Source organism: Hypomesus nipponensis, chromosome 13, assembly GCF_054491055.1.
Source record: "Hypomesus nipponensis isolate SF chromosome 13, ASM5449105v1, whole genome shotgun sequence".
NCBI lineage: Eukaryota > Metazoa > Chordata > Actinopteri > Osmeriformes > Osmeridae > Hypomesus > Hypomesus nipponensis.
In genome coordinates this window covers 10,759,053-10,786,910 of record NC_140373.1, presented here as the reverse complement: position 1 = coordinate 10,786,910, position 27,858 = coordinate 10,759,053, and the positions used below count along the sequence as shown (strand labels likewise).

The following is a 27,858-nucleotide window of genomic DNA, read 5'->3' as shown; positions in this document are numbered from 1 at the left end:
AATGAGCGCACCCGCAGAATGCAGTCTATAATGGACTATTTGCCTCTGCCCACTAGAGGCTATCGCTGGCTACTTTCATAATGACCACCTAGCTCGAGGAACGTGCACAAGTACTATTGCAGCAGCACTATGCTTTTTTGGAATTTGAACACTTTTTGAGGTAAAAGCTGAAAAAGGCTACTTTCTGTACATTCGCGTTTGTGGCATAAAATGCAATTTTTTAAAGTTGTATTTAATAATGCAATTTGTACGCCTATTCATGCCAGTTCCTTTTGAACACAACAGCTACGAGGCATGTCAAAGCATGGCAATCAAAGTTGTGAACGCGTTTTAATTTAATACATTTTGATTTTCCAATCCAAGACTAAACAGACTACATGATGTCAAACGCAGAAGTGGAAATAGCTGGACGCGGCTTTCCAGGTCTTCCTATGGACGATGACTGCTTATCTCCTCATGTCCCATCTATATTGCGGAACAATACTTTGAGTGCAAGAAGAAACTCCTATGGACTTCATAAGATTAATATGGGTATTGACACACAGCTTTACAATGGAACAATTTCAAAGGCTTTATCGTGGTCTGCTGAGAATATTTTGAGTTTATCTGTTGAGGAAGAGAAAACCTACTCTCCGTCGTCTCCATCTCCAGCCTCGAGCCCTGGCTCGAGCACCAACACGTCCCCATGCACCCGAGACGCAGAACTAGCTTCTCCAACACAGAAGTGGGGCACTGTCCCAAACACACAGGATGCCAGCTCGGACTCCGAAAATGAACAGGTTCAAACTAAGCAGCACAAAGTGTTGTCTCGCATTCCATTTGAAAGCAAATGGGAACAGGAGGAGAAAGAGGACATTGAGACGAAAGCTGTGGCAACTTCCCCTGATGGAAGATATCTGAAATTCAACATCGAGATTGGGAGAGGGTCGTTCAAGACTGTTTACAAAGGACTGGATACAGAAACGACCGTGGAGGTGGCATGGTGCGAGCTACAGGTGAGTTCGTTGCCTTTCAGTCAGCTTGTATTTATTCTCACACAAATGGGCCTAATCGTACTGTACTTTACACCGTATGTACTCCACGCACACTTAATTTTCTCAGATCAAATGTTGAGTAGGGAAATGTCAAACAGATGCATGCAATGTTTTTATTGTTAATCCTCTGTAAATATCCAGGATCAGACCATTGCTATCTTTTGGAAGTGGTTCTAAGGTTACTTCTGATAGCAATATGTGTGTTGACTGCCTAAAAGTGGAAATGGGGCATGTGGATTATTGTGAGTTTGATCATTTGATCCTTGATAACAATAGTATCTCAACAGCTGTGGCTTGTTCTCAATGGCAGTCAACCAAGTACAAAACCGTCAGTCAAGAGAAGGTTTATTCAGTCGAGCTCAGTGTGTTTGAATTTCTAAGCCTGATTAAACTTACACCTATACCTACCGACCTCCGGGTTTAGTCACAGTCTTGTGAAGTTGGCTGTCCTTACTCTTTTTGACCTTGACATGGATTGTGTAAGGTCCAGTGTGTGGGGTCATCTTGTCAGTGACCAAGAGTTAGTCTGTGTGCCCTATATACTCTTTCACCTCTTCAACCAGTGGTTGTTAACTGTTAACCAAGAAATTAAAGGCAACTCCTTCAATTGATGTTAACTCAACTTGAAGTTGAGTTAACTTAATTAAACTGTATTATAATGATAGGCAAGAATTATACAGTATATAAAGGTCTAGGACCATAGTCTTTGAGGGACTTAGTGAGCACTTCAGGGAACTTGTATGATGTCACATTCGAGTAACTACTACAGGACTTCAGCACACATGCCTTAGGTGACACTGAAAACTTTGGGATTAAAACTGAGAGGACAGTGGATTCCCTTTGGCACCATGTCCCGCGACAGTGCCTGCGACGATGACTTGCAGAAGCCTTAAACTATCCCTATGGCTGCCAAAGAAACATTTCCACCTTTTTGGACAATAATATCTTAATATTTTATTCTCCTCTGATCTAGCTGTTGTTAACCAGCCAGGGTGCTGCAGCCATCCTCTGTGTCGCACCACACAATCAAAGATCACCCTCAGATCTGAGCAGTGTCTGTGTGGCTTCCTGAGAACTGTGTGGCTTCCTGAGAACCCAAGCAGAAGAGAAAGGATTACCTGGGAGAGGTGAATCTACCCCCAAGCTCTAGCAGCAGGTGTGACACTGGCTTCCAGCTGTCGATCCACGACAGGTGAACCGTCGGGGAGGACAGAAACTCTGGTTCTCTTAGGCTCTGAGAGCCCCTGATGTCACATTGACCACTGTACTAACGCCAGTCACTGTACTAACCCCGGTCATTACAGCCCACACACACGATTTACCTGGTTCCGTGATGAGCTCTAAAGGGTTTTGATCGATTCCTGCTTAAGTACTAACAGGCCTATATCTAGGTTAGAAGGCCAGAGTGCTGTTACCCCCTCCTTGGCTTTCTGTCACTGGTTTCATGGGCTTTAAGTATCCTAATCGCCCTTTAATGAGCTTAAAAAGTGGTTGATGTGGTTACTGACCTCAAACTCAGTCAGGCTGATGTTAGACTGTCAGGTTTTTATCTTAATGCAGGTCATCCATAAGTTCTTATTTTTTATATTTTTTTGCAAATGTAGCTCCTCGTAGCTTAATAGTATGAAGCCGATAATAGGCAACAAAAATCAGTTGATTCATCATCATTACAAATCCAGACAGAGAAGGCTAAATCCCAATTAACTATGTATTAGAGGACCCGAGCTGTAATCTGGAGGCTGTTAAGAACCAATGCACAGAACGTGACGAGGATTCAAATGGCAGCTGGTCAGCCAGACTTGTGTAGATCTTGCGAGGCTATTTCCAAAACGTCTTTAACGTGGCACTAGCCAGGAAGGTCGGTTGTGTTCTAATGTCGGAGACTTCCCGTGTTGCATTGCGACCCAGCCTGCACCTTGTTTCAGGCCATGGCCTTGTTCTTTAACTCACAATCAAAGACCGCATTTCATTGAGAGCAGAAATACAAAATGTGAAAGTGTAATCTATGAGGTTATACTGACAAACACCAATTGCCTACAGAACAAAATGTCAAAGGTTTGTGTTTGGAAACACTGTTCTGTTGGAGGAAATTGCATTGGGGGGAGGATAAGGGAGACAGCTTTCCGCTACAAGTAGACTAGATTATGCTATTGTGAAGTGAGTATGTGAGGAATTGTCTGTGTTGTTAATAATGAAGGACCTCCGGTATGATCCCCTTTCATTGCTTCAGGAAATGGTTAACCAGTAAGTTGCAACATAAATTACAAGGGGTGTGTTTGGATGCTACACAGTTATTAAAATACTCTGTAGCTTATATATTGTACATTTTTCATTTTGTTGACAGTAATAACAAAGAAGTGGTTCAAAGAAGTCATATAACTTTCGCATGTTTTAAACTGCAGTGTGCCTTTTAATAATAATAATAACAGTTATTCAGATGCAATTTTCTTTTTTTAAACATGGGCTTGATTAGCACACTGTTGAATTATTTTTATTTTAGAGTAGAGTTCCACCCCTCTAACCTTCATTACAAATTGATAATGGTAACAGGAATGCTCTCCTGTTGCACCTTTATCTGGAACCAGCACACCAGCTCATTTGTTATGCTTTAGAAAAACAGGCAGGTCTGAATTTAAAAACATATATTTTTAAGTGGGTTTTAATGAATACTTGATTGCAAATACACTTGGTCAACATGGATGTGTGTCCCATTAAATTGCTTTATTTCAATTGACGCAAATGAGTGTGTTGAGCAATGAGGAGAAGGGCTTACGTCACCTGTGCTGGACTTAATAGTGGAGGGTTCAAATACATTGTTGGGTAGGGGCCCAAATATGTCAGTTTCCTAAAGCCTTTTAACTTAGATACAGTTAAAACCAAGATATCAGTCTAAAGTTGGCACCAACATCCCATATTCTTTGACTAACCTCAGTGTCCAAACACAAGCTACAGTTCTCATAGTGGTTTCTGTGCTGCCAACATCCACAGTGGTTGTCTTCTGAAAGCCCACACTCCTGCTGGACCAAGCTTATCAGCCACAGCCTCATGGATGCATTCTCTCTCAGGGGAAAGTGTAGGGGCTCTCAGTGATAGGCCGCACAGCAGATGTCAGCATGTCATGATAATGTGGGGCCACCTTGTTTGTTATTTGTTCCTTTTAAGCGGTCGAGAGGGTAGGATACGTGAGCCGACATGCTCACTTGCTCTGTAGTAGAATATTCAGTGACTCAGACTTTTTGGGCAATATATTTTAAGCATTTAGTCATAACGATATATGCTATTGCTATATTTATATTTTTGTAAAACAATGTATTCAATTGAACAAGTATTTGCTGTTTCATTGCTGCTGCTAATTGGAAAACCCCTCTTCTCATGGTATAAATGTTTTCATTATGACAACTAATCAATGTTGAAAAGTAAAATCATAGGTCATATTCCATTAAAGCATTTTTGAATGATTCATTTTGTAGTCTTGAATGCTAAGTTTTCCAGTTCTGTTTGATGCAACAAGAAAATGGAGAAACAATGCTGTGAATTTACTGATCTCATCCCACATGCTGGTGTAATGCTTCTCCCTTTAAGATAGAGCCTCATTCATGCCAGCACAACCACACAGAGCAGGATGCATTAATTAATGGAAATAACAGCTCAGAAATCTCCATCTGCCAGTTGCAAGTATTGAGCTACAGTATCATACTTTACACACTGTTCCATTGGCATAGTTATGTCCCAAGACTCACTTCCATTACAGGAAACTGTATAAAAACGTTTTGTGGGAGGTTTTACTAAACAGGCCAGGACTCATTCCATTGGCTTCCAGCCTATAATTGTATTAGAATAGTGTATTTCAGTCACTTACATTTTATTGAGTGATTAATACTCCAAATTTTCAAATGAAACTGGATTTTTTGTTTTTGTATAGTGTCTTAGTTCATGTTTGAGAGCTCTGGAAAGCAAGGTTTTGTTATGTTATTATTTCAAACAACCAATTTGCAAGCTATGTTATCTAATACATCTAATCCTGTGTCCATTCTTCCTTTGGTCATGCGTGTCCAAATCAATTTGGAATTAGAAATAATTTGCAATGTGTGTTTTGGCAGAACTGCTCCATCCAGAACCCTTGGTTATATTGTAAGGGAAGCAAATTGAAGGTGTTGGGACTGTAAACAAGCTTTAGGTAGCCATGTAAATCCAGCCATGTATTGCTCTTTGGTGTGGCCGACATGACGTTTGTCCCAGATATGGCCTGACATCTTTATATAACGTGTATGTGTTGCTTAACAATGTTGAAAAATATGTAGTTTTTTATCGTTTTTCAAAAGACCGTGTTAGGTGTACAAAGTTGACTATCTTTCAATGTTGGTTCCTCTCGCCGGACAGAACCATTAGTTCTTCAACAGGGGAGCATGACCAGAGAATGTTCCACTCTCAAGTTATTTACACCAACTCCCTGACAACAGAGCACTGCTCTGGGTCTGAAATGACGTGTGCCTCGTTGAAAAGGATTTGATCATCCACTGCTTGAAAAGTCAAGAGTATAATCTTAAAACCAGGCCGAAATGGCACAGGCAGCCAGTGTAGTGCAGAAGATTAGAGGGACATTGACAAAGACCTTGAAGGTTGTTGTTGAGTAGTGCATATTGTAGCTCCCGAGACATGTTTGTCTGAATCAGTATGAGCTGGAGATAAGACATGTAGATTGATTTCCAGGAAGAGAGTTGGACATTAGTCCTTATTACCCTGATGCACAGGAAGGCTTCTGTTTGCATTGCTCTTTGGGAATCCTAAAGAACTATTACTTTGGGGTCTGACTAAAGGCTGTGTTGAAGCATGTTTTAAAATGAACGGATAATGATGATGACATGATCATCAAATGATCAAATTCTGAGGAATGCCGGTGTATTACATAATGTTACTAAATTAGTTTAAGAATGATTCTCCATAATACAGTACGGACAGAAATAAACTGCATTTGGAAAAATAACTTGTGTGTAAGTGTACTTGGCCTACAGTACAGCCCTGTAGAGCCCTTTAAAACTCACATTACCGCCAAAGAAACATGACAATGTGTTAAGTGTTCGTTGGCAGCGCGCTGTACACCTTATACTATGACACATTACATATTACTGACACACTACTTGTTTGTGACACATTTGCTTCATCAAATGTGCTATTCAGGCAAGTGGAAATATTTTACCAACCAGAAGTCACACACAATGGATATTAGGGTGGTAAAATAGTTTATATGCTGAAATTTTCCTCTCGTTTAGCCAAGTATTGACTCATATCAGAATTCAGAACTTTGAGTAGCACTCCTCAGTACAGGAAAGCTGGAGACGAAACTCACTTTTTGAGCCTGAAATGCACTCAATGAATTAATGTTATATTTAAGTTGGGGTTAATTAAGTTTGATTTGGACCACACATCATTTATTTCTGAACCGCAACATTCTTTTTGAACAACGCCTCTGCTGGCTGTAGGTTTTCTCAGCATCCTAAAACCTTGTTTTTGTGCTTTGTTATCTCCCTTATTCTCTCAAACTTTGAGAAAACAAGCCAGTACCTACTTTACTTCAACATTGATCCCTGTTCTGAGTGCTGCAGCACAACACATGCACTGTGTCGACTCATCAAATGCATGACTACTACATGTAATGGAAACCTGCTGTCTTCTGGGGATGAATCAGATGGATTTAACTTTTGGGACTTCTTCACTTGTATGTGTTATCGGACCTTGGTGAGAGGCAGAATGTCATTTCACGTCTTGCCAGAGATAACCTTGGGTCTGACCAGCTGTCTGAAGGGTGGTCAGCGTTATCAGTTTCTTGAAATGCTCTTACAGAGAATAGATTGCTACATCACAGTATACTTAACTTTGCAATGTGAAACAAAGAATGTCTAAGTTAACCAGCTTGGATAAACGACAGGTGCATTTTTGAGAAACCACTTTTTGCGCGGTTGCATTTTGCATACAATTTGGACATGATCCACGTGACACCGTACAATCAGTGTTGCTCCAGAATAAAAAGGTAGAGCAGAAATAGCCGTGTCTCCAGTGGCATGGCTCAGGGAAAGAGTGGAGCTGACACACGTCTTTCTTTTTTAGAAACAACTCAATTCAGTTCCAAGGACAACCAGGATTCTACCCATGCAGTCATGCAAAGAATTGTCCCCGAAAAGATTAAAATGTTCTTTCATAAAATGTAACTTAAAGGTATAGTGAAATGACCAAATAAACTGCTGGTGCAGTTAATGACATAGGCGCCAGGCGTCGGTCAGAATGCTAGCAGCCTGCGAAGGTGGCTTCACTGGTGGTTTCTTATTAGATGAATGGCTAACGTCTACACGCTACCATGTTTAGAGTCCAAGTTAGGTTTTTCTTGGAATGGGCACACTAATGCCTTAGTTCTGAACTCAGAGCCTGAATGCTCTGCTGTGTGTAAGTGTATATGTGTTTTGCGTACTGTGTGTGTGTGTGTGTTCTGCTGCATATGTTTACTAAGTGTATGTTTGGAGACTTTCACCACCTGATCTGAACTCAGCCTGAACTGGCATCAGAGGCACGGAACCTGAGGTCAAACTGCTTTTTTCCTGTTTTTAACCCAAATCTTTAAATCAGCCATCCTCGACATCACTGTTTCAGATAGAGCACATTTAACCCCCACTAACCCACTGTCATACTCTGCTCTTTTCCACAGACATGGTGATTCTTCCTTCTTCTTTCCCCAGTAATCACATCATTGTTGACCGATAGACAAATCAATTAATTGTTTTAACCTTATTAAGCACTAGGTCAATGCATGATTTGGGAATAATGTTCTCGATTACCCCAGGCTCGGTATCTCTATTTTCACCACCTCCACAATATGACTCGAGGATCATAACAAAAGTGTAACAAATGTTTTTGTAAAGGTTGCTACATGGAGCTGGCGGTATAAGGGTTACAGAACTCACCCTTAGCAAAGCCACGTGGATTGTTCAGTGTAAATGTAGTCCGGCACGCCTTGTCCCTCTCCCTGTTGTCATAATAGGGGGTGCTGACAGGCAGTACTTAATATCAGCGCTCCTACCCTCAACACTGCTTATGCAACTCCTCATCTGTGGTACCGATATCATTCAGATAGGCTTTGCAGAACCCCTAACCTTCCAGTGCCTAAAAATAGGCGAGGGTGATGTGCAGGAAGGAATGAAGTCCTCTACCATGTCAAAACAGACACATTTACAGTGAAGTGGTGCAACAATACGTTCAATTAGGATATATGCTATATGCTTGTTTGGTGTTACTTGCATTCAGGAGTGGAGGAAAGGAGGAAACATTTGTATTTATTGTGCAAAGGGTTTTGCTAACTGTCTGTCTCTGTTAAATGAGTGAAGGTTTGTTTAAACACATACTGGAATGGCAAACAAGACCATGGAGATTCTCTTTCAATGCTGTAATCTTTCCCAAGGAAATTCCAGAGGCTACATGAGAGTGACACTGGCCAAGGTTGTGCATTACTAAAATAACATGCTGCTTGTGATCATTAACCAGTGATGACTTTGCCAGTCTACAGTAAAGATGAGTAGAAAAGGTTTATTAAGAATGTCCCATCCGTTCATGTACTTAAAAATCATCACAGAAATGAGCCACAACTTAAATGTATATGGTAAGTTATATTAAATCACCCTCAGATAAAATTGACACAAACGTATCACGAGAAATAAATTGTAATGTTGGATATTTGTCAACATACTATGTTAATAATTCTCAAATCAGCCCTGCATTGCGTTCCTGAATGAATTACCCAACCGTAGCGCTTTATATAATGCAGACTACTTGAAATGGTCTACCTTAGTTAGCTTATATCAGCCACACTTTGGAGAAAGCTTTTGGGAGCCTCCCATTCTATTCTCACTTGTACTGGTCCAGTCATGTCTGTACAGGTCAGTTCTCTGCACAGTACGTTCACGCAACCTCTCATTTAACCTGTAAAGGAGCTGGGTAGCCATGTGGCGCTGTGATCTCTGTGGTAAATTCAGCAGGTGAAACGATTTGAAACAGGAAGGGCGCGAGCCATGCCAGAAGCCAGTGTCCTGTCCTCTACCGCTGTGCTGCTAACGGCCTGCTCATAACCAGCCCTGTCACATCCTCTGTCAGGAGGGATGGGCGCTCACAGGGGGCTCTGATTAGGGACATGCACACACTAACACACACAAACGTATTTGTGTTCTTTTATTCAATAGCCTGTGTAGCAATCTGTTATGGTCACAGTGCAGCACGTTATTGCAGTGTTTTATCTCATGTAGCTCGAGGGAAAGGACTTGTGAAGCACGGGTCTGTGGATGCACCACAACAGATGGAAGCAGCATTGTTATTTATCCAGAGATGACTTTCAAAGACTTCCTATTGCCGTAATGCAAAATGACATATGGGTGAAGCCTCTTTTGTAATTGATCTCTCACTCCCCCCCCACACACACACACCCACTCCCCACCCCTTGTTGACATGTCCTAGGGGCAAAGCAGGAGAAAGGGGAAGGAGTAGTGGTCAGCCAGTTGTAAACATCAACACATCCACAGTGCTTTTTTTCCCCCAGAAAGACCTCAATGCAGGATTCATGGTTAGCAGGTCTCTCGGGACTTTTCCACCCACCACCCACAACACGCCAGGCTACTGAGACTGAGGATAAATCGAGACATTCATGCAGCACGCAGCACAGAAATGGCTTTGTCCACCCAACGTAATTGCTGTGTGTACCGGTAGTTCGATTTCACACAGCTTTCGGAAACCTCCTTTATGAAGGTGTCAAGTCACAGCTCCCAAAAAAAATGTGATTAAGTAACGTTGGGTCGCAGAGATGACCCTGTGGTTTCCTTCTATTAGCGAAGAAACAATACAAAAACAAAGACATTAAATCGAGAAGCATTTTTCCCTATTACTCTTTGCTGAAACACTTGCACAAACACTGAGTTTGGTCACGTTTCCATTTGTTTCGGCAGCACGTATGACGGCGTGTTTATTTGTTCCCGCAGACCCTCAAGCTGACCAAAGTGGAGCGGCAGCGCTTCAGTGAGGAGGTGGAGATGCTGAAAGGCTTGCAGCACCCCAACATCGTCCGCTTCTACGACTCCTGGAAGTCCTCGGTGAAGGGACACAAGTGTATCCTCTTGGTCACTGAGCTCATGACCTCGGGCACCCTCAAAACGTGAGTTGTTGTCGTCAGGCGTGAGTCAGCTGCCCTCGTCCTGCATTGCCCACGAACCATATCTGCAGTTTGAACAAATAGAGGGCCAACTTTGACATACCGAAAAACACGTCACAGGTTTCGTCATGTCATCGTCATGTCCTTTTGCTTCCAGGTACCTGAAGAGGTTCAAGGAGATGAAGCTGAAACTGCTCCAGCGCTGGAGTCATCAGATCCTCAAAGGCCTCCACTTCCTGCACACGCGCACCCCTCCTATCATTCACAGGGACCTGAAGTGCGACAATATCTTTATCACTGGCCCCACCGGCTCTGTCAAGATAGGGGACCTGGGCCTGGCCACGCTCAAAAGTGCCTCCTTTGCAAAAAGTGTCATTGGTAGGTGACCTTCATTTGTCATCTAGATTTGACTAGTTATGGTTCTGTGTCAGTACAGTCCTTGACTGCTCTGGAAGTAAGTTTCAATAACTTTTGTTGTGCCATGTCATGAAGGATACCTAGTCACTGCCCACTGCTTGCTCCCATAGTGGAATCCAGTGAATAGTGCAACAACAGGAAGGAAAAACACAACATTTGCGACAGGTGCATTGTTATAGGTCAACAGAACTGGCTAATCAGGAATGCAAGGGTGTGGGCATACAAGGGAACAGGGCCAGCAAGCCTCCAGAGGACACAAGCCTCAATATATGATACACATATTCCAGCATATTCCAGAGTGCTGTCTCCCCCTTTATCCGATCAAACACTGAAGTGGAAAGCGGAGGGGTGAGCAGGAGTCACTTGTCGGGTGGGTTGGGCATAGAAGACAGACATGGAGATGAACCCGTGGCTTTACGGTTGGAAATAGTTTCTACTTCTCCTAGGCTTCCACAGACTGGCAAGACATGGGCACTGAGATAAACCTATATCTAACTGAGCGCTCCAAAGACCCCATTCGTACCAATGCTACCCATCGAATGGCAATACGTTGCCGTGACACGAGTTCTGTTCCCCGGTGTCGTGTGTGCGTGGCTCTGACAGTCCCCTTCCCGGTGTCTGTGTGACAGGGACGCCAGAGTTTATGGCCCCGGAGATGTACGAGGAGAAGTACGACGAGGCGGTGGACGTCTACGCCTTCGGCATGTGCATCCTGGAGATGGCCACCTCAGAGTACCCCTACTCCGAGTGCCAGAACGCCGCCCAGATCTACCGCAAGGTCACCAGCGTGAGTGCTCTCCCGTTTCCTGGGGTTTCGTGTAATGGTCAGCATGTGTTTTCCTTCCTATCGTGCCATGAGGAAGAAGCTGAGGGCCACCTGGATAGGCGTCGAGATGCTATACTTTGACGTGGAAGGAAAGCTGTACGTGATTAAAACTCCACCTAGTCCATTAGAGGTTCACAAAGTGCTTTAAGGGTTAGTGCTGGGGAACGGTGGTGTACTTTCATCAGACACAGTGCAGTAAATACATCATTTCGACTACAATTTCACGTGGTTTGGATGATAAGGCCCCGTCACACCATAACGTTTGACTAACGTTGCACGCGTTTGGCTATTGTTAGTCAGTCGTTACCCTAGCGTTACTTGTTTGTTATTTGTCGTTTGCTTTCATCTCGAAAGCAAATGTCGTTTTCATCATTTGCTTTCGTCACGTCGTCGCGACCCAGTGACACGTCATGACGTTAATAATTTAGTTTTCAGGGGTGTCTTACTTGGTTGCTGTTACATGCTCCTCATGCGTCAGTCCCACGCTAGTTATGCGTTATAGTCACTCGTTAGTCACGCCAGATGTGTCCACCTCGCCCTAGAACGCTCGAAATTGAACAATTAGAACGTTCAGAGAACGTTGACCAGAACGTTATGGTGTGACAGTGCCTATAGGACCGTGAAACTATAACATCATATCTCAAGCCACGACGCATGCCACAACATGATCTCAAGGAATATTTGACTTACAGATTGGTCATTCTTGTGGCCCATCCTCTGTAAGATAATGGTTAGAATGAGATCTATTTTAAGGCTCTCACATTCTCCAGGCAAGACAAGGGGCTTGTTAAGATGAGTTAAATTAAAGAGGGGACTGTTTGTAAATGTCTTTTTAAATTGCTCACCAATTTCACCCTGATTTGAGGTCATTCCCGTGTACAATTAACTTAATCCCAGTTAAATTTGTAAACAGATGCACTGTTCTTGGGCATAAGAGACCTCTCCTTTCTACACAGGACACTTCTTCGTAGATCTAGTGTTAAGAGTTCAGTTTAAAGCCAAGAACTTGATAAGATCACCTTTCCTTGAACACCCTTATCATAAGAAATCTAGAGTAAGCCTCACGGAATGTACAGGCCAGAGTCTGACCAGTGTGAAGCAGCCCAGTCGATTCCAGTAAAAGGCTGGTGCCACCACATTGAGACCTGTGTTTTCTGTCTTTGGGCTGTAGAGAAGCGATGACGCCACTGCGGGCATGGCCAGGCGATGGTAGAGTTATGTGTTGACGAAATGACGTCCCTCTAGTCCCCAAACAGTGCCCGCTTTCGCCCCGGAGAGACAGACAGAAAGAAAACAGAGGGCTTCTAAGGGGCTGTAGAGTGAAGCACAGGGCCAAAGCCAAACGAGGGAGTCTTGGTGTGGATGACTCACCAGCTCACACAGGGAACACTGGCATACGTGTCTCAGATCAGAAGCCATCAATAAAGTCAATGTTCCATTTAGAGCTTAAGGGGCCTCGTTAGTTAAGGCTGTCTCGGGCTTGTACCTGGCACTGCTGTTGTTCATAAAGTGCCTCCGAAATAATGGGATATAATATTTACCAACAGATATCGAAGCCAAGAGAATGTACTGTAGCAGGTCAAGGGGCTGTGGGGTTTTCACAATCTCAAGCTGAACAAAAACCTCAGCACACAGTCCACTTTCCATACACAGGCCTCTTTATTTGTCACATACACCATTTTACAAGCAATCACACAATCAACCAACCTCTCAACGAGACACAGCCTGTCTCGTTGAAGCAGGAAGTCCCTACACGGCTCGGGGGTGGATCCCACGGGCTGCCATATACCTGCCCTCAACCACCACTCCCCTCACCTCTCCCTGCCGTCTGCCACAGTACGCACGTAAATAGGTCTTTTGAGCGCACTTCTATTAAAAGGGACAATTTGATGTGTTTTGATTTGCAGTACAGAGTACACTCTGTTGAAACACTACGTTCACCCGCAAAGTTGGAGGGAAGAATCTTAATAGGGTGAATGTTTGTATTGTCCTTCACCGTGCATACAGCCATAAATGATCATTGACGAACGTACTATAAGCATTTAGAGTATTAGCACCGTAGCCAGCGCTAACTTCAGCAACAGCAGTAGCACGACAGAATAGGGTACAGGTTAGGTTAGGTGGGGGTGCATTACACAGGAACAGCAAAGGCCCAAATCAGCTCCTTTGGAAACAGCCACCTGTGCTTTTCAAATGGAGAATTGGTATTTTCCACTGCCCGTGCGTTCTTTGGCCTGTGTTGATGTGGACTCAGAGCCCCAGTGCCATGCAGGCTGGTGGCAGACGTCACCTGTCTCCACAGGGCTCCACCACCCCTGAGGAGGGCTGTTATGGGTTCCGTCGACACTTAGGTTATGGGCGGAGCGTTTCAGTGTTGACCATGGATCTGTCATGCTGGAGATGAGAAAACCACACGATAATGTCCAATTAGATACCCGTTTGTCTGGCCTCAGATGCCTATATACAAGCCGACTAGACACGAGACGGTTCTCTTTCAAGGTTTTGGCTTGAAAGGACAGCTCCAGTGAAAGCTGCTAATCTGCTATCATGTTTGTTCCCAGGGGATGAAACCAGACAGCTTCTACAAAGTCAAAGTTCCGGAGCTCAAAGAGATCATTGAAGGATGCATACGGATGGATAAGGATGAAAGGTATCGGTGGCATTGTGCATGAAAACAAGTGCCTAAACAGTGCACTTCCTTTTTCTATCATCTCCTTTCCTGAACAGTGCACTTCCCCTCCATCAACTCTTTTCCTTCACAAAAACACATCCTTATATCATCTCCACAACAGCACCCCCCCCTTCATCAACTCCTTACCTAAACCGTCCGCTTCCTTCAAGCGACTTCCTAACCTTAGCCCTAAACGCTGTCCAGGTACACCATCCAGGACCTGCTGGAGCACACCTTCTTCCAGGAGAACAACGGCGTCCACGTGGAGCTGGCCGAGGAGGACGACACGGTCAAGTCGGGCCTGAAGCTGTGGCTGCGCATGGACGACACCAAGAAGCTGCACGGGAAGTACAAGGACAACAACGCCATCGAGTTCCTGTTCGAGCTCTACAAGGACGTGCCCGAGGAGGTGGCCCAGGAAATGGTAAACCTGTGTGCTGTGGATATAATGGGGGGGGGGGAGTCGCCCTGCTCGTCAGCCCTCCCCATCTCACCCCTCACTGGTACTCGAACTCGGGACCTCTGACTTGCAAGTGCCACTCCTTACCAGCTACGCCAACAAAAAGCTAGCTATTTGCTGGCGAGGGTGGCTTGTATACGTACTTCACGTTGGCTACACTCAGCCCCTCTAAACTCTACTTGTTTAATTGGAACAATGTTTCTTGAAGTTCATAAAACATTTCTGTTTGTGTGTTTGTACGTAGAGGGGGAAGGAGGGGGGGCACTGTCTTGACAAAGAGAAAATAGAGAGAACAATTAAGGATTTTATTGGAAGCGTGAACACTGGCATACGCTTAGCACTGTAAACGGAAGCAAAGTGACAGGACTTAACTTTGAGTTGTCGGTGGTGAAAAGGGATGGCAATAGTCCAGCAGGAATCTATAGTCTCTCAAGGCCTTGTCAGATCTCTATGACCCCCGACTGCCCCATCAGAGGTCACTTTTAATGAGAAATCTCTCCTGCATTCCTCTACCTGTTCCCACCTCCTTTTCATCACCATCAAATTGATCATCTACAGGACATCTTGTCTGCCTTTCTTTTTTATCATTCTCAGGACATCTAGTCTGGGTTATTTCCAGTAAGCCAAATATGTGTTGAGAGAATGATGAGAACGTGTGTTACTCCTGGCTATGTTCTACCGTGTCAGACCAGAACACGATGTTCTAACTGTTTCAGACTAAAACGCAGTTTTCTAACTGTGTCCGACCTTTACCTCTCACACTGCAGTTGGTCAATGCAATAAGTATGATGTCATTAACTATGTTTTTGGTTTGCAGTTCTGCTGACCTCTTTGTATTAGGCCGCGCTTTGACCGGATGACTTTGTGCCCCGACCCAGGTTGTGCTGGGTTTCGTGTGCGAGGCCGACTTCAAGCTGGTGGCCAAGGCCATCCGGGACAGGGTGACGGCCATCAAACGCCAGCGAGAGAAGCTGCGGCGGCAAGCGGAGGAGCAGCAGAAGAAGAAGAAGGAGGAAGAGGAAGCTGTGGAGGAAGAGCCGGTTGGCCCGTCCTCTCCCAAGGTCGATGACACAGCATGGGTGTCGGCCGCCATTCCCACCCAGCCCCCGCAGCCCCCCCCAGGCCCGGTCTTGTCCCCCGTAAACACATCCATAGACTCGGGCATCAACGCCAGCTTCCCTGCTGAGCCGGAGGAGCCAGAAGCAGACCAACACCAGCACTTCCACATCAGACACACCAGCTGCTCTTCTGTTAACTGTGAGCCTTCCACAGTCACTCGTTAATGTCGTTTTCAACATATGACCGCGTTTATAGGGGTGAGGGTTCTGGGTAACTTCAAGCAAACTACAGTCAGCTTGAGAGCTTAGTGTGTGACATTTCCACTTATGCCTAAGACATAGCTATGCAGTGCATGGAAATGTTTGTTGGTTAAGAACCATTGGTAAGGAATGGCTTTGCTCGGACTGGAAAATGTAGAGTAGCCTAACAGTGAAATGTGAAACTCAGGAGAACTGAATAATTTAGTTCCTGATGATCCCACTATGTGTGTGTGTGTGTGTGTTTGGGTGTGAATGCATGTGTGTTTATTAGTAACCGCAAGGCGAGACTATGAATCCCTGTATCCCTGTAAATCCCAATAATTCCTATCAATCTTCTATAAATACACAAAGCTGAATTCCTCACCCGTTGGCCCCACCGAGCTAATCCAATGGAAAGCTCTCTCTCTGTGTGCCCGTGTGTCAGTCGGCCCGTCTGGGGTCAGTCACATGATTAACGCCGCTCGTCTTTTTTGTTGTAACAGCTGACTGTGAGATGGACGGCTATCTCAGCTCCTCTGGGATGCAGGAGACCCTGGAGGGGCTCACCCCCAGCGGGCCCTCCAGCCCTCCCAACCCACGGGCCCACAACCCGGCCACCAACAGCCACCCCATCCCAGCCCTCCGCTTCCCTTCAGTGAGTGGGGGGGGGTGTTCTGCCTAACCGACTTGCGAGAAGAGTCTAAAACATCAGGGACCAGGGGACGAGCAGTGTCCTCTTTGTGGATGTTGTTGACGTGAAGCGGAGCACAGTACATGGGTGACCTTGAGGATGAATGTCTAACTGCGCTGATGTCTCTCGCGGTGACTTGCTGTACTCATGCAGAAACCCGTTTCATCTTTTCAGAGTATCGCCGTGTCGAGTAGCACAGAGCAAGGCAACCACTCCGGACCTCCTAGTGGGTTTAACTCTCCAGTGGACAGGTAACATCTTCAGCTCTTCTCCCCCTGTCTGTCGGGCTCCAACGAGAATTGAGGCACAATGTTGTCTCTCGGGTAAAAAATGAGGTTTATGCACTCTCAAACCCGATGTAAAGCGAACCACAGTCGACCAGTACTGTTGAAATATACACGAATCTCCCCTCTTTGTGTTGTGTGTTTGTCTGAGGGCCCCAAGAGGGACAAGCCTTTACTTGTAACGTTCAGATTGCCGGATCTCTGGTTCTCGGTCTCTGGACCCTGAAGCATCAGATGTGGTAGAGGCTGTGTTTTCCATGCAGTGGCACGTGAAGGGAGTGGCTTTGCTCTCTGTGGGGGAGGAGTCGCTGGCTGGTGTGTCTGATCCAGTCATCAGAACCATCCTGTAACCAACACATAGCTCCAACACGGAACACGCTGTCCTTAGAGGAGCTCACACAGGGAGGTGAACACTAGAAAACATTCGAATAAATACATGCAAATCTGTCACAGGATGAACAGCAAGCTAAACAACAAAATTGTTGCCTTATTTATATATTCTGGTTGTCCTGGTTATCCTTTATTATGTCCTACTAGTACTGAAAAACAAGATTTACTGTGACACAAAGTTACTTTTGAGATTGGTAAGGAGACCCTGGAAACACATTCAACACTGCCAACCGGTAGACGGCTTGTAAATGTTTGCTGGCCCTGAAGGAGAAGCTGATGTGACCACGGAACTAAAAATGTGTCTTAAAGAGCTCAAGTCAGAACTTTTATAAATATACTGCATGCTGTCCTAACCTTTGGATCTGGCCAATTCTCATGTGGACAAACAGAGCTGATCACATGGATATGCTGTTTACTTACTGCGACTCTGAATCCATTTCTTTAGCTTGTGATTTGGATCGCTGATCAACGACTTGACATGTATTTCAGCACAAATGTTAGCAGTAGTATAATGAAGCCTTTATAAGTGGGTTGGGATAGCTCATGAGCTGTTTGTCATTTCCTTCTGTTAATGGCATTGCTCCTGCCAATCAAACACATTGCTTGTTTCCTGACAGTTTGACCCTGATTTCCTGACAGATCATTCATTTTCACAGCTACGCCTCTGACGTGACCTCGGGTTTGAGTGACGGCTACGAGGGCCTATCAGAGAAGAGCTCCAAGTCGCCTGTCAGGCGTACGTCGGGGAAGCTGTTCAGGAGAAGGACTCGCTCGAGACTGCGTATCACTGGGGTAAAATACGTCTCTTAGTAAAGGGATTTGTTACACCCAGTCATGTTCTGCACAGTTAGGCACCAAAAGTTTAAACTAATTAGTGTCCATACAGGTGGGATGATGTTGCCATACCAACCTGCTTCCTTTGAGTTCAGAACACGGTGGCATTGCACGGCAATGAGTGTGTATAGACTGCAAGCAGAAACAAACAGGCCGTGTTTACCCACATGCACTCAGAAAGTACAAGACGCTACACCCACACAAACACACACACACACACACATTCAAGCACACGGGAGCGCACACACACACGTTTTTTGTCCCTGTTGTGTTACCGGGCCAATGTCATGTACCTTTTCTGTTACCGGGCCAATGTCATGTACCTTTTCTGTTACCGGGCCAATGTCATGTACCTTTTCTGTTACCGGGCCAATGTCATGTCCCTTTTCTGTTACCGGGCCAATGTCATGTCCCTGTTGTGTTACCGGGCCTAGTCTGCAGCCCGCTTATGTACTCTGTCTCTGCAGCTCTCTGATAAAGTCGACCGTGTGGTGGAGTGTCAGCTGCAGACTCACAATGACAAGATGGTGACTTTCAAGTTTGACCTGGATGGAGATAACCCCGAGGACATTTCTGCTGTCATGGTAACTTGTCACGTCTACCTGAGCACTCACTGCTCCCACACGGTCGATCAATTAAGGAACTTTTTTACAGTGATAGTCTTTGAATTCCTGGAATGGTGCGTGCATATGGATATGGTGTCGTATTTATCTAACTATGTTGACATTATGTAACCCATGCTTATATGCATTATCAGTGTTGGCATAGAACATTCTGAAGAGCTTGGGGTCTCTCAATAGAGGTCTCACAACTTATCTTCACACGCACTCCTATCTTACCCAGCAGTACAGACTATGCGTCCTACAGTGACAAATGTGTTTGTCATTTCTACGTCTCATAGACCTTTTATCACAGTTATCAGAAAGCGGTGGCGGCAGATAAGTTTCCACGCGCCTCATGTGGCTTTCTTCACAAACGTGTGTGCTTCAGAGGGATATGGACAGCTGGCGTGCAGCAGATGAGAAGTGGCACTGTATTCTTTACCGCTGTCCGGGTTGCAGTTTTCGTTCATGAAGCGCGTGTTGTTTGTTTCACCAGTGAAATACAGTGGGCTTTTGTTTATCCAGTTTTGGCACAGTGGGGGCCTCACTCTTATAAGAGCCCCTGTTGTTATTAATGCAATATGTGAGCTGAATTAAAACATGCTGAAAGGAGACACACCCAAACCCAATTCACAGCCCAGAAACCGCCCGAATATGTACTCAAGTCAAGCCTCCCAAACAAATGATCATACTGAATATGTTGCACAAGCAACCATTATTGAATCACTCGTATGTCCGATTTCTGAAACAGTAAGCAAAGTACTCAGCAATAAATAAGGGTAATATATCGAACAGGATGGATGGAAAGATGGATGGACAGATAAACAGATGAATAGATGGCAAGTCGGACAGTCAAACATCCTGTACATGCAGACACGTATTGAACAGATATTGACGAGTCGTGTGTTTTCCCCAGGTGCACAATGAGTTCATTCTGCCGTCCGAGAAGGAGGGCTTTATCCACCGCCTGAGTGACATCATCAAGCGGGCTGAGGCTCTGATGGGGAAGGAGCCCTCCGTCCACGCTGGGGGCCAGGGCCTCCCCAGGACAGCCTACCACAGCGCAGCCAGCACAATGTCTGCCTCTCAGGTTGGTCGTCAGCCCACGCTTCCCAGACCAGCCACACTACCAGCTTCAAGTGTCCATTGGGACAGCAGGGACATAAGTCCTAAAATGCCAGACATTTCCTCTTGAACACCCAACCATGTCTTCAAGTCAGACGGAAGTCATGTAAATAGAACCCTGGCTAGATGTGCTTACCAAGTTCAGCTCATATGTCAGTCTGAAAGGTGGAGTTGACAGTAGATAGGGGAAACAGTGTAACCTTGCCTTTAGACCACATGGAAAAAGACTTAGAACCCAGCTGAAGGTGCTACGGTGAGAGTGAGCGCAGAGACAGGGCAGAACGCTACTAAACTGCATGCCCGTATAACCCAACAATCCTAACATTCTCCTTCTCTCCTCACCCAAACCCTAAAGTAGCTACAGAGAGGGCCCAATAATCACACAGTTGAGGTTCGGTCCATTCAGATGGAGGAGCAGGGGGGTAGACCATTCGGTTCCACACAGCACACAGAGCACAATCTCCTGCTGCCCTCCAGGAATAGGACTTTAGATGGCCATGAATACGAGGGCTTAGAACAATGTGTTGTTTCATGTGGGATGGGAGACCGGAAAAACTACACCAGGCCCCACAATCCCCTCACCCCCTTCTCGTACCTCCTGCCTGCACTCCCCGAGGTACGTAATTACCTCAGGCTGCTGCAGGCATCTGTCTCTCCCTCGCCACACACACATCAGGAATCAATTGAAACCAGGCGGCCGACCTCATCTCCTAGACCCCCGATGGCTGTGCTTTCTGGCTATATTTATTTCCCTTCTCAAAGGCTTCTAACGAGGGAAGTCTGGAAGAACGCGACCACAGCACTGTGTCCTGTTCCTGTTACTTGTGATTTGCGCTGGTTCTACGAATTGGTTTGTGTGATGATAGATGTTGATATTTTGCTCCTTTCTTGGGAGCAGGAGTGGTCTAACTAATCCTGGGCTGTTCCTCACACACTGAGATAGGTTGCAGTGAATGGTCTTGATTGCAGCATAAGCCTTAGATCAGCAAATACAGTATTCCAAGTCTAATAACCCTGTTTTGTTACCACAATAAAACCAACCTTCAGTTGTAACAATGCCTCTATAAAACCAAGCTGTACTATTTGTCTCTTTTACAGTCTAATCTCCACAGTCATAACCTGGCTCGGACACAGTCTTCCTCGTCTCTTCCTGGTAAGACATCGCTACTCCAAATCACCTCTAGGCTTCTTCTTAAGTTACTGTTGTCATGTTTGTATCGCAAATACGCCTACTCTTCCTGCCGCGTTTCATCCCGTGAACACGCCCTGTCGCCCTGTGTGTCTCAGACGTCAGTAGGCCAGGGCCCGCTGCGGGGACGCCAGCCTTTCCCCCAGGCCTCACAGCAGAGTGGTTCAACGCAGACGTTACTTCAGCTGGGCGACCTCTATTACGCTCCCAGTCTTTCCACAACGGCCCAGGTAAATGCAACGCGCACCCCCCCCCCCCCCCCCCCATTCTCACAGAGTAAACTGAGAACGTCTGTACACTGGTATCATTCACTGTCTACCACAGCACACCCTTACAGTCTTTTGGCAGGGAAGAAAACTCATTATCGGCCTCAAAACCCCATAAAACCCAGAGGACACCCCTTCCCGCCCCTTCCCATTTCTTTTTCTAAGTATTGTCAGGGAATTTGCATGGCGCCAAGCACCTTTCCAGCCCCTCAAAGCCCTGGTCTGTGTTGGCCTTGCTACAGGGCCTCTTGGGTAATTACCTCACCTGAAGGACACATTCTACCTTTTTCAGGGGCGTGAATGCTGTCACTGTGAAGCGTAGACACTTCTCATAGGCACTGCAAAACATCTGTTTGCCAGCATTCTCAAACTCTTTCCAAGAAATCTCCCCCCCCCCCTGCACACACACACACACACACACACAAACACACCACACCCCTTCAGACTTCCCCCTCCCCCAAGCTACAAGACATCACAAGCCATCTCAAACCCCTCCCCTGATCTCTGCTGCAGACGCACAGGACAGCTTCTTTCGCAACACTTCTTGGCCCACTACCACTTTTCTAATGTGTTGCCCAGCCTATATTTCCATCTGCGCTGAAATGGAAGTAGCTGGTTTACCTCATCGACAGGAGGCGTGTTGGTTTATAACTGTAGACCCATTGTTAAGTAAAACATCGAATCAGTGGATGGGGTAGGGGTATGTCGTATTTGGCTATTCCCTGAGTAGTTATCAACAACGCTCGTTTGAAACACGTACAGTGGGGACTCTGAAAAGACGTATTTTCTGCTATTTTGAGTTTGAAAACAAAGTCTTCCTTGCTCCATTAAGGTTTAATCCTGAGCAGGACTTGCTTTGCTTGTCTTTGGCAGCTATCACCGTTGGTTACATGATTACTTTATCCGAGTGTACCATGCTGTTCTTCTTAAGGGGTTTATGTTCACGTTAATTCTGAATCCAGCAGAGGGTTGTGATGTGATTGTCTCGTCAGCCTATTTATCAGTCTTTTATTGCTCAGAAGGGATGGATTTAGATGTCTGTAACACAAGTCAGATTAGAGTAAAGAATTCTACAATAATTGGAACAAAGTGAAAAGCACTTCCAATTATGTCTGAAAATGTCCATCAATTTGTTTTCCCCATTTGCTTACATACTGTTAAATTACTTGATTTACTTTTATCCAAAAACATGTTTTACATCAGTAATTTATTCATAGTTAGATTAGGAACCAATATGGGAGCTCATAATATGCTATATTCATATGTCAATATATGTTCATATATTGACATATGAGCACAGTATTGATGTTACAGTAAACATTGCTCTGACATACCAGTTTATATCAGAAATTACAGAAGAGTGTTTTTGCTATTAACAAAGAAACTGGACATATCAAAGTGTCAGTTCAGATGTCTTCAAAGTGTAGACATGTCTTGTGCTGTTTCTCTCTCAGGGCCTCCCTACTATCACCAGCAGCATCCCTCTGTCGCGGGGAACGCCTCTGACCCCAGGATGGCCACGCCCCCCCAGCACTATCACCACCTGCCTTCCTACATGGGCCACACCCACTTCCCCTTCCCTTACCCGCTCAACCCTGCTTCCCCTAAACCAGCTGGCACACACCCACCCCTCACACGAGTGGCCAGCACCCCTATCTTCCCCTCCGTCCCCTCCCCAGCCCCAGGCTCCCCCAATCCCTACACGGATCCCCCCCGCCCAGGCAACGCCGAAGGCAACCCACTGTCCCCCCCTGCAACCCAGCACCCTGGCATGTGGCCCCACCACAGCCAGCCTCTCTTCTCCCTGGCCAACGTCATCTCCATGGCGATGAGCATGGCCCACTCCTTCATCCCAGCCAATAGCCTGGCGTCCCAGGGAATGGCCTCCATGGCTGGCTTCCACCCCCAGTTAGTCTCCCCAGGAGGCTACCCCTCCATCTACTCCCCCCAATACCAGCCAGTGGATGGCTCCTACTCCCCAGAGGGGATGCCTGGGCAGCACAGCCTCTACCACAGCCCAGACAGCCCACCCCAGATGCAGAGGGATGGGGCTGGATCCGGGTACCACCACAGCTGGCCTCACCCTAACATGCCTCCGCCCGTGATGACCTCCACTCCTCCACGGAGCCACCAGACGACCACCCAGCAGACGGGCTCCTTCCATCCTCCCAGCCTGCCACAGGAGCGCTCTCATGGCTACCCTTACCCCTCCCAGGCCTGTGAGCGATCAGACAGCTCCAGCCCGTCCTCAGAGCTGTCCCCGTCCCCCCCAGACACGCCGGAAAGCACAGTGAGTCATCAACAGTCTCGTGAACAGTTGCAAACCCGATTCATTCATAATAAATATATCCCACAGTCACGAAACATACCCGGCTCGTCGTAACGTGTAAATAACGTGATGTGATGATGAAAATGACGCCGCTGTCCCACCTTCCCAATAGCTGTCATCATTCGGCTCACCAAGGGTACGCCCCACGATGCCAGAGATGACTTCCAGCTCTGCCAAGATGAATATACCTTCCACCGGTAAGCGTTTTGAATTCTGCTGTTCCTTTTCATTTGCAGTGGGCTGGACAGAGAGACATGAATGTTGCTCTGCAGAAAGAGTTCTTTCTAAACACATTTCTGACAGGCAGACACCGTACAAAGCCATGCTTTGTTGTGTTATGCCCTTGGCCTTCATCAAAACGGTCTCAGTAACTTTGGATTCATACCAAACTTGGTTTTGGCTGCCATGTTTAGTGCCTCGGGACGGGAGCCTTTGTATAAAATCAAATCTGGTTCTATTGTTTTATTGAAAAGAGACGTAAAAATGCTCGCATGATTAGGCCCTTGCACACCCATCCCTGAAAGCTCCATATTGCAGATCGACTGTGTGGGACAAGCTCCGGAGCAGCAGAAGGGTTCCCCCTGCCCTTAGAGCAGGGGCTTCTAACTCTGTGCCTGTTGAGCAGAATGAATGGGATGATTGGGTTTTCTTTGATTAATCACTAGAATCCATCCGATTGATGGGCTGTAGATCCTATAGACCAACCGTAGATTGGAGTACTGTTGTTCCCTGATTAATTGATCACTCTCTCATGCCTCCACAAGTAGGCCCACACAAAGATGTCATTATTAAGTCTACGAAGTGTAGCCTACTTAAGACTGGAGACTCCAGCCTAGCTAAACACATTTGAAGTTGGAAGATGACTGTACCTGGTTTGTCAGGGTTTGGCTCCGGCTACACGCGTGGTTGCTGTGATTTTGACATTGAAACCCATCTCTCCTCAGAGCCCCACCCTTCCAGCCACACCGTTGGACGCTTCCACGTGACACCCAGCATGGAGATCCCGGTGCCCACCGTGGCTCGGCCTGGGTCCTGCAGCAGCTCCTCCTCGGAGAGCAGCACGGAGGAGCAGGAGCAGGCCGAGTCGGAGGCCGGCCTGGGCACCCCCTCCCTCGCCGTGTCCCCACCCCTCCCCCACGGCCCCCCCGCCGGGGCCCTCCAAGACCCGGACAATCGGCAGGAAAAGGAGGAGGGAGAGGGGGCGGAGAAAGGGAAGGAGGAGAGAGCGAGGAGGAGGATCCGGAGGCGAATGTGCAGCCTCAGCATCGTGGGGGCGGCGGCGGCGCCGGGGGACGGCGGCCTCTCTGTGACGGCGGGCGGGCCAGAGGCGAGGCTGCGGGAGGGAGGGGCGTCGGGCGCCCAGTACGGCTCCACCCTCCACCACCTGTGGATGATGAGCTACACCCGCAGCTCCTCTTACGTGAGCACCGACGAATCCGAGGGCGAGGATGCGGACATCCTGGAGGAGCTTCAGGAGCTCAGGGAGAAGTGAGCGACCACATTTGTTCGTTGAATGATATGGGGAGCTTTGGTTATATATGTATTTAAGAAGGGACAATGAACTTTAATTAACATGAGCACTTGTGTCCATCGTGTAAATAGTCTGATTTAGCCATACGGGCCAATGCTCACCTGTAGTCCCTGATAGGTTGATGGCGTATGCAAAAACGTTCAAAGAATACACGCAGGAGCACGTAAGCGTACGTGGTCCGCTCTTCCCTCCTGACTAAAGGCCTCTCTTGTTCACTCAGACACATGACAGAGGTGCAGAGTCTCCAAGCCACTCAGAAGAAGGAGATAGAAGAGCTGTATGAGAAGATGGGTAAGGCTCCTCCTCTCTGCATCGTCTCTCCGGCTGCCATGCTGTCCAACCGCCAGCGCCGCCTCTCCAAAGGGGGGGGCTACAGCTCCTCCCGCCGAAACAGCCTGCAGTGCCCGGACATGCTGCCACCGCAAGGTATGGAGAACACCTCACAGTGTCATGAAGAGACGTCACTGTCTTTTGCCATGGGTGGCACCTTTCAAATAGGGAGACATTTAATGTGGGTTCATGTGGGCCTAAACAATATTATTGATACCTGATTATTCAAAGAATAATAAAGGTCATTTCATTTATTCATGCATAATTTTAAGAGAAGTTAGTTGAAACCATATGGTACATCAACTGATCATGCTATATGTGTCGAAATAATAATCCATAAAAAGAGTCCAGTTTAAAAAACTAATTCTCTTTTAACATTCTATAAGTTTTGGCATCATAGTTTGAACTCTGCCTTTTTTAATATTTAATATTTCTTCTGAATATAATACTACTTTTTGTATTATAAATGCTAATATCAACTAACAATTTGAGTAAGGTGAAGTATTTTTCATACCTCAAGGGTGCCCTCAAGTGGCGAGAACCAAACAGACCTCTCCACTGGGGTCGTACCTACCCTGATACTGTGTCCATAGTGTGAATGCTGAAAATGCAACTAACTGCAAGGGTGCGTTTGATTTCCACTCCAGGTATCATACGGAGGAGCTCTCTGGGCGGCAGCAGCAGCAGCTCCCAGGAGAAGCGCAGCAAGGGTGTGACGTTTTCCACGGACAGTAGAATGGTGACTTACCCTGCACACGCTCAACATAACGCATCTCAATCCTCCCCGTCAACATTCTCAGAAGTGAGTCTTGTTTGTACATGTATTGTGTTTTATCTCTTACAGTAAGAATCTTCAGCTATGTTTGCTGAACATCCAGACTACCTCATTTCAAGTGTGACTGTGGATTGTGCCCGTTCTTTTGGAGGAAGTTACATCATACACCGGGAAGAGTGTTCATATAGTTAATGGTACAGTACTGCACCAATCCCTGCTACGCAGTGCCCTAAATATAACTCCTGAGATGTGCTTGGGTCTAGCCTCATAGCCAGAGGGCCAGATCAGTCATAATATCATGGAGGAAGAAAAGTGACCTTTATCTATTGTTTTTGAACTACTTACGAGACATCATCTCCTTCTGGTCACTCATGTGCACAATGTCTGCCATCCGTTGATGTGTCAGAGCCCTGGTCATGATACATATCTATTCACTGCCCTCCACACTATGACTACAGAAGTCCAAAGGTGTTGTCATAGTTATTGTATGCTTGTTTTCAAATGTATATTTCTGTAAATGAACTCGGCATCTTGAGGGACAACAGATGTCAAAAAGTTAACAGGGTTTTCTTCATGTTTGTATTTCTCAGACAGTTCTTGTTTTCATTTACTTCTGCACTGTATCTCCCACCTGTTGACTAAACCTTGTCAATCCGCAGAGTAGCCATATCATTGTTATTGGTCAATTGGATAACATAAATGATTATCCAGTTACAAACATAAAGTGGGGAACAAACAAACCAGAAGGATTTTTCACTTCCACAAACTACTTCGGTGGTATGTTCTCATTCAAAGGGTATTGCCAAAAGGTCAGCCACATTAGATTTTGAAATACTACTTCTGGTTCATTATTATGTCACACTTTTTTATACAGTTAAGTGACTGAGTGGCTTTAACTTTTATTGTAAATGTGTAAATATTTACATGTACCATTAGATGTTTACAGATAGTCAAGTATGTTGTTTTGGCAACTCAACTTCATCATATGCAAACTTAAGTAATATTCTATGACGCTAATTAGGCACCCTCTGCACTTTAGTTAAGTCTACTTAAGTACTCATTTTGGAATAAAAAATAACAATGAGTTCCTCTTTGAAAATTCAGTTAACATATTTGACACTATTTGCTCTTTTTCCCCAGTGAAAAATGCAATACTCCATAAATGTTGTCTGTTATTGGCAGAGTAATTGTCAATAGATCACATCTAAGAAATTATATATTTAAGTTAATCTCCTTCTCTGAGCTTTATACATTTGCACACAACCATTAACAGTAAGATGGTATTTCCTCTGGATGGTGTTATGAATCAATAAACTGTGAACCTTTAGTAGTTGCCTTATATATACACACTGAATTATCTAGAAATTGATACTCATGTATGACTAGTTCAAATGTGTAATATATTGATAAAAATGTGAGTACAATCCAAAATGTATGAATGTATATGATTGTTTCTTTATGAAGCTGCTGTCCTTCCTCTGTGAATCTGTGCCTTTTCCTTCCAATGTCTTATTTGCTATTTTTACTCTATAGGTTTGAGGGCTACATTATGTTGCTTCATTGTAAATTCCCTCACTAAGTAATTCTTGTTTTGAAAAATGTAATAAATACAAATTATAATACAA

The 27,858-nt window shown here is 45.6% G+C and overlaps 1 protein-coding gene and 1 long non-coding RNA gene across 2 annotated transcripts; one reads left to right on the top strand and one right to left on the bottom strand.

The window, feature by feature from the left end:
• Positions 1 to 68: 68 nt before the first annotated feature.
• Positions 69 to 27,858, top strand: wnk4a (WNK lysine deficient protein kinase 4a). Its single transcript, XM_084671152.1, has 20 exons — positions 69 to 995; positions 10,046 to 10,218; positions 10,373 to 10,593; positions 11,262 to 11,419; positions 14,020 to 14,108; positions 14,334 to 14,553; positions 15,468 to 15,846; positions 16,391 to 16,542; positions 16,753 to 16,829; positions 17,909 to 18,044; positions 18,554 to 18,670; positions 19,605 to 19,778; positions 20,912 to 20,966; positions 21,101 to 21,232; positions 22,723 to 23,558; positions 23,710 to 23,794; positions 24,542 to 25,085; positions 25,349 to 25,554; positions 26,106 to 26,197; positions 26,303 to 27,858. Exons 1-20 carry the CDS (start codon positions 378 to 380, stop codon positions 26,303 to 26,305), a joined length of 4,467 nt encoding a protein of 1,488 aa, XP_084527278.1. The 5' UTR covers positions 69 to 377; the 3' UTR covers positions 26,306 to 27,858.
• LOC146260011 (uncharacterized) lies at positions 9,994 to 13,036 on the bottom strand. Its single transcript, XR_014729630.1, has 3 exons — positions 12,830 to 13,036; positions 10,377 to 10,487; positions 9,994 to 10,280 (listed from the first exon to the last, which is right to left on the bottom strand). It is a non-coding gene; the product is annotated as an uncharacterized LOC146260011 (long non-coding RNA).